This window comes from Lineus longissimus, chromosome 14, assembly GCF_910592395.1.
Source record: "Lineus longissimus chromosome 14, tnLinLong1.2, whole genome shotgun sequence".
NCBI classification, from domain to species: Eukaryota; Metazoa; Nemertea; class Pilidiophora; order Heteronemertea; family Lineidae; genus Lineus; species Lineus longissimus.
This window is the reverse complement of record NC_088321.1, coordinates 835,091-841,423: the sequence shown is the minus strand read 5'-3', so window position 1 is coordinate 841,423 and position 6,333 is coordinate 835,091. Positions and strand designations below refer to the sequence as shown.

The following is a 6,333-nucleotide window of genomic DNA, read 5'->3' as shown; positions in this document are numbered from 1 at the left end:
TTTCTGCAATATATCTCGATATAACCCGTGTCTTGTCATTTTTGCGCAAAGCTCAGCCTCGCAGCGCTAAGAATAAACCAGGCGACAGAAATAGACATTTTTCATACTGCGCTTACGTGGTAGTGACGTCATACAATCACAGTGACGCGGTTTTATGGACATTTTCATCGCAGTCGTCGTTTTATTGTGAGATCCTAGGGGTTGGTACAGTTTCCGTGGAGGCTTTGATGCACTTTTTATTTTGGAGATTACAGGCGTTGATTCGAGCTAATTCTATCCAATGAACGCTTTGAAAGGCCAATGCGCATTTGGTATAAAACATCGTCTGCTACTGCTCTTGAGAGCACCCGATACCCATTCGGTTCTCGCAATCGAGATTTGACAGATGGCGCTGACGTCACAATGTCAACAATGGCCCGGTACACGTGCTTGCTATGGGTCAAGTCGACGTAGTCCTTTGTGATTGCAGTCCTTTGTTTACCTGTGCTAAACTTGAGTTTGAGCGCCAATGCGATGACCCCGATCTGGCTGGTTGGGTCTATAAATAGAAGATCGGGACAATGGACGCGGTCTCCTGGCTGCATGCGCTTGAGTGATGAGATGAGCGAAAATGGTGCTCCAGCGCGCGGACAGGACCCTTCGCCACGTGGTCCCACGGGCTTTAGGGACAAAAAGTCCAAGCATAGATTGGACTCCTTGCAGCCGCATTATTCTGAGAGGCTGGGCACTCTGTCTACAGAGGTATTTTGTGTCTGATGGTCTTATGATACGGGCTTGATGTGCGTGGGACGCTGAATGAATGTGGTCTCAAGATGTTTCGTGAGGCCTTTTGCTTTTCGTCCAAGGAAAAAGAGCTGTGCATAGTTATATAAAAAAAGTGATGTGTTCAGTGAAATCTTGATAATTTTCACGAGGCCAACTTTTACAAATAGAATGAAATAATCATATTGGTCAACTTTTACAAATAGAATGAAATAATCATATTGGTTCCGATAGGGAGATGTAATCATTCACCGTAACAAGATTCGCGCATATCTTTCTCGACTTCTCGGTAATCATCCGCATTTTCAATTGGGTTGCAAGACGATACTTTATCGTGGACTTGCGTATCCGTTGACCGCCTGGCCCAGAGCACTGGCACAACCCATCATGAGTCCCACGGAGCCAAAAAGTGTGCGCTGCGGCGCCCTCGATCATGACGATCTGAGCCCATTACATGAAATGACACCATCCATTAACACCCCATCCTGAGGAAATCAGGAAATCTTCTCTGGACCTGCACGCAGGGTGATTACACTCCGGACGCAGTGGACCGGCCTCGTCCTGTCACCCGGGGAAGGACGATCAGGATGACGCAATGGACTGCATGAGGAGTCCACCCCCTGGGCGGAGTTGTCCCGAAACTGCGTTGCGCAATATTCGCGTGATGGGCACGGCGCAATATTCGTGTTTGTTGTAATGTGAAGCACGCAGCGTACATTGTAAAATGCGTGTTCTCTCAACTTGTGCCAAAGTTGCGCAATTATGAGGACAGATATATATTTATTTCTGACCTGTAGTGTCAGCTGAGGGAGACCAACGGTTGGTACACCAGCTTCATAGGTTGGCGCGGCGCGATGGAACACCTGCCCTTGGTATACCAGTTTGTACCAGGTTTGCGCGGCAGAATGACGCACCCAACCTGTCTCAATGTCATACCATGTTGCATCAGCTTCACAGATCGGCGCAGCGCGATGGAGCACCTGAATTCTTGTAGTACCAGCCTCTTGCGTACCCACTCGAACTTCCTCATATTCTCCAATTGGTCAAAAAGCACCACCAAAATATGTCATTTCTGCCTATACAATATTGACAAAATGATAACTGTTCCAATATGCTTTGTGTCCCCGGGGGCTTGGCCAGGCCTATTGTTGACTGAATGCAAACAAGTCACAAGCCCATACACGTACTGGAACACAAACTGGGACTCGATGTAACAGTCATACCCTATATTTATATGGACTGAATTAACGACCTTATTGGGTTATCTATATTTTATGAGCTTGAGAACTAACTGTCTTGATGGTCCGTGGTCCCGACGCTTTTCAAAACGCCGACAGTGTTTGAGTCCGTCGCATTATCGCATTCAAATTCCGAAATGTTTAATCATGAATGTTTCTGACATAGCGCCGGAGAAACCAAATCTGTCACCGTCCTCTGATGTCGTGGGTTCGACTCCCGATTCTAATTGGTTTGGGATAAGTTCTGGCGGGACCTAATTAAGGTCAACCCCTGGCCCTTAAATATGTCATTTTCTCGACTTCGAGCTTCACATCGTTTATAAATACACTTGAGTCTCTCTGAAACAACACCATTCACTACCAGGACCATCGCCTTTGCTTTGGCCTATAAAAACGCACCGCCTTTGAAAACATCACGCACATACCCCATCCGCGCCCCTCCGGATTCTTAGGCGTTGGTCCACACAAAAGACTCAACTGGGCCATATGGACGGCCATTCCAGGTCCTTTGTCCCACAAGACGAATCTCCCATGCTTATTTTTTCTTTATTGTTCCGAAACGGACACTGAGGTATAAAAACAAAATAGGCCTGGCAGACAATGCTGGACAAAGACCCGTGATTTCGGTCGTTTTGTTTTCGCTCCGTTTAACCTTATGAATTCATCCGAGTTATTCATTCATTTTCATCGCCATTAAGGCCTCTTGTAACCATGGCAACAATGTATTGACTGCGTGTATCCTTCTGTCCTGGAATAGCACTCATGACCTCGGGCTAAGGTGCGTTAATGCGTATCTCGATGCGTTGTGTTGCATTGTGTTTCAGGCGTGCCGGACGAGGTTGATGTCGTCTGGACCGCTGACAGGCCAAATAAAGGAAGGTCATTGAATGGAAAGGTTGAGATAATAAGCAATGGATGCCATGATATTGTTGTCGATATTCTATAGGTCCTCAGAGAGCTTGATAGACGCAGGGGATAAAAGGCGTGTAGTGGCCTACATGATATACAGGGAAGGGGAAATCAGTTTCAAAGATGGCGCATGGCGCGAGTCCAACACTTTTCCCCGAACTTTGAATTTTATTTGGGCCCATCACATTGAGCGTTAGTATGCGAGAACCAAATTTGGCGATATCATTGGCTCAATAATTTCATTTTATCAGTTTCCGCGAGCCCACTGATCTACGGTACCCCTTTTTTGTTCAAATGAATATTCTTATCTTTCATAGGCGTTGATTCTCTGATTGGCGGGCCGCATGGGGTTAATATAAAGCCCTATCATAAAGAAATACAAAATGATGGTCGGTCTTTTGAAAATCCACGTCGCCGGTAATGACAGGGATGTTGAGATCAGGGACTTATCACGGGTCGTAAACGGAGAGAAATATACACAAAATCCGTCCTTTTTCTACAAAGTTTTATCCGTAAATGTTTACGGATCCTTGATAAGTCGTCCGAAAATCTGCATCAGTGTTCATAGAGAGAGCAGCAGTACCCTTGTTCCTAATACTCTAACAAAAAGAAAACAATGATATCTATGAGGAAATATATGATATTACATGTACATGTATTTTTGTATATAAAACATTGTGGTTGCTTGGGTTTATTGACGACCAGCCGTGGTTGTATGCAAACGCGTAATCAAAACAACCGCAGCGCCATCTCGTAGCAAAACATAGAACTAAGCGAAAAGTGTCCCAGGTTCCGTGGTGGTGTTATTGTGACACAGTGTTCAAGCGGAATCCGCGGCAGATGCTTGCAAAAGTATACTGTCTTTAAAACTCACAATAATCTGGCAATATCGTGGGAATTGTCATCCTGACTAGTTGTACAGATACACAGAGATAACCGACATAGTGTCATAGTGTCACCATCTCAGTTTGCACGCGGAGCGGCCTGTCCTTGTTTGTCGCCAGATTCATCTTTTCGCCCTGGCTCCGGTTAGCTCGAGCAAAGAGGCACAATGTTTGCTCTCATTCTCAGGGTTGCGGCATGTCTTACTGTTGTAAAAGTCGGAGGTATGTACCGTACCTCCAATAAGCCCCTCCCTACTTCTGGTTCTGGTCTGGTTATTTTAGCGACAAAGTTTCACAACATCCGGTAATTATATGTTGACATTTTCCCTTGTGTATTTTCAACCTCTAGCTAATCCCTTGAAGAGCCATCTCGGCACTTGGCGCATTGTGGGGGGTCGTGACGTAGTGAGGGGCCAGTTCCCGTACATGGTAGCCCTCATGGAGTCTGGCGACCAAATATGTGGGGGATCACTGATTGATGACAACACCGTGCTCACTGCTGCTCACTGCTTCAAATTGTAAGTACATGTACATGCTTATTGGCCATTCGCATTCTGAATTGAGTGTTTATGCGCTTAGGATTAAGATTAGAGGGTTAGGGTTGGTATTGAGGAAAGGGTCAGGGTTCGGTCAATCACATGAGGACTCTAGTAAGAATCCCGGGTAAAAATAGTCAGTTCTAGTGTGGTAAGTTGCGCTGGCTGGGGTAGCGCTTAGGTTCAGCGCAGACCGGCCGTGACCTTGAGATTTTCCATCCAGTCTGACCTTGAGACAAGTTGTGACCTTGAGACAAGTTGTGACCTTGAGACAAGTTGTGACCTTGAGACATGTTCTGACCTTTAGGAGTGAGAAGTGCATCTCAAAGTAAGGTCACGGTCAAGGTCTGTGTGTCGCATAAATCCTGTGTTTGTTTCAGTCAGCTAAACCTTGAAGAGTAGAGCATCTCAAGGTGAGATCATGGTCGAATAAGTCATGTGTTTTTCAGCCACCCTAAGCCCGATACATGGAGTGTTGTCCTTGGCGGTGAACCTTCCCTTTACAAGTCTGATATGAAAAACGACACGCAGATTCTAAAGGTCAAGGACATAAGACTACATCCGGGATATGATCCACATCACATGGGTGAGTGGTTATCATTCTCGCCGCTAGACGGCACTTTTGACGTGACTTGGACGACGGAAAGGTCGATTCCCCAAAGCAGATAAAATATTCAATCATAACATTCCAGCAGAGTATGACCGCCTTGGTCCCAAATGAAGGCCACGCCAAAACCCCAAGTTGTCCTTTAATAGATTAACTAACGTTCTGTTTTGTGGTATCTAAGACTTTGTCGACACAACGCGATCTTAAATATTAACAAAGATCTGTTTTAATCAAAATTTCATTTCCAACAGGAAGAGACGACATCGCCATTTTGAAACTAGCCGGACGAGCAACGATGTCGGATAAAATTGCACCAATTCGCTTACCTTCCAAGGATGATAGGGCCGCGCCAGAGACAGAATGCATTGCAATTGGTTACGGAAATACGGACGCGTACGGAAGTAAGTTCTTTCTATGAATGAATTATATCTTCTCAAAGACATTTAAGAATGTTACACCGAGTCTGGTGCCCACATGTAGTTAAATATTTTCTGTAGCCGGTGTAGAAGTTTAAAATGTCCTAGGATAGAATGCCCGGGAAACAAAGGATTCTATTATGCGCTTCAATCTCTGAGCTATTGACGGTCAGGGTCTCTATAGAAGCATATTGCAGAATACAATAGGGCCGGACACTTTTTCCAGGGGGGCATTTGTTACTGTTACACCGGCAGTACTGTCTGCCATTGCTTTCATGCAATATCGGCTCTATTTCAGTGAACGGTTACATACTTCTCTTCACCATGTTGCGGACCAGAGAAAAGACAGTCTGCACAAAAGCTTACCCAAACTCCAGCATCTACGCAGAGAATGCATGCGCAGGAGGCTATGCCGGAAGGAGTACGTGCGGGGTAAGATAATAAACATGGCCGCTGCGGCAGCCATTTTGAAACGTCCGCCAAATCCTGATTGATATTTAAAACAGAGTCTTAAATTGGCAAAGGTCATGACTGATTAGCACACAACGCACATCATAAGAAAAATTGAAGAAAGGCCCAATCGCTCAGTGCTGTTAGGGACTTTCGTTCATGGCTTCGCGTTCTAGCAAAGTTAGAGTGTGATGCCTTCATCCTGTTCGAAGAAGTCATGGTCTTGCCGGAAACAACACACATGGGCCTGATCTTATGCCCCACTTTTCATTTTAACAGGGCGACTCGGGAGGACCTCTCGTCTGTCCTCGCGGTAACTTACTGGTTCTCGAAGGTGTGACGTCATGGAATACAGAAATGTGCGGAACTGTCGGAAAGCCAGCTATTTTCACCGCTGTAGCCTCCTATCGGGAGTGGATTGAACTAAATAGACACTGAAAGTTCGGAAAATGCTTGAATGTATCGAAAAGTAGCAAAATTGGTGGATAAAACTGGACTTCGAACCCCTTATTTTCACCCCTTTTATTTTGG

General features: G+C 45.5%; 1 protein-coding gene across 1 annotated transcript; it reads left to right on the top strand.

Annotated features, from left to right (window-relative positions):
* The first annotated feature begins 3,877 nt into the window (after positions 1–3,877).
* Positions 3,878–6,333, top strand: LOC135498996 (chymotrypsin B-like). The gene is made up of 6 exons (XM_064789588.1): positions 3,878–4,015; positions 4,143–4,311; positions 4,779–4,915; positions 5,188–5,337; positions 5,651–5,784; positions 6,082–6,333. Exons 1-6 carry the CDS (start codon positions 3,961–3,963, stop codon positions 6,238–6,240), a joined length of 804 nt encoding a protein of 267 aa, XP_064645658.1. The 5' UTR covers positions 3,878–3,960; the 3' UTR covers positions 6,241–6,333.

Coding starts and splice junctions, on each gene's coding strand:
- LOC135498996 (XM_064789588.1), top strand. CDS start 3,961: ATGTTTGCTCTCATTCTCAGGGTTGCGGCATGTCTTACTGTTGTAAAA. Junction 4,016..4,142: donor TACTGTTGTAAAAGTCGGAG/GTATGTACCGTA, acceptor TTCAACCTCTAG/CTAATCCCTTGAAGAGCCAT. Junction 5,785..6,081: donor CCGGAAGGAGTACGTGCGGG/GTAAGATAATAA, acceptor TCATTTTAACAG/GGCGACTCGGGAGGACCTCT.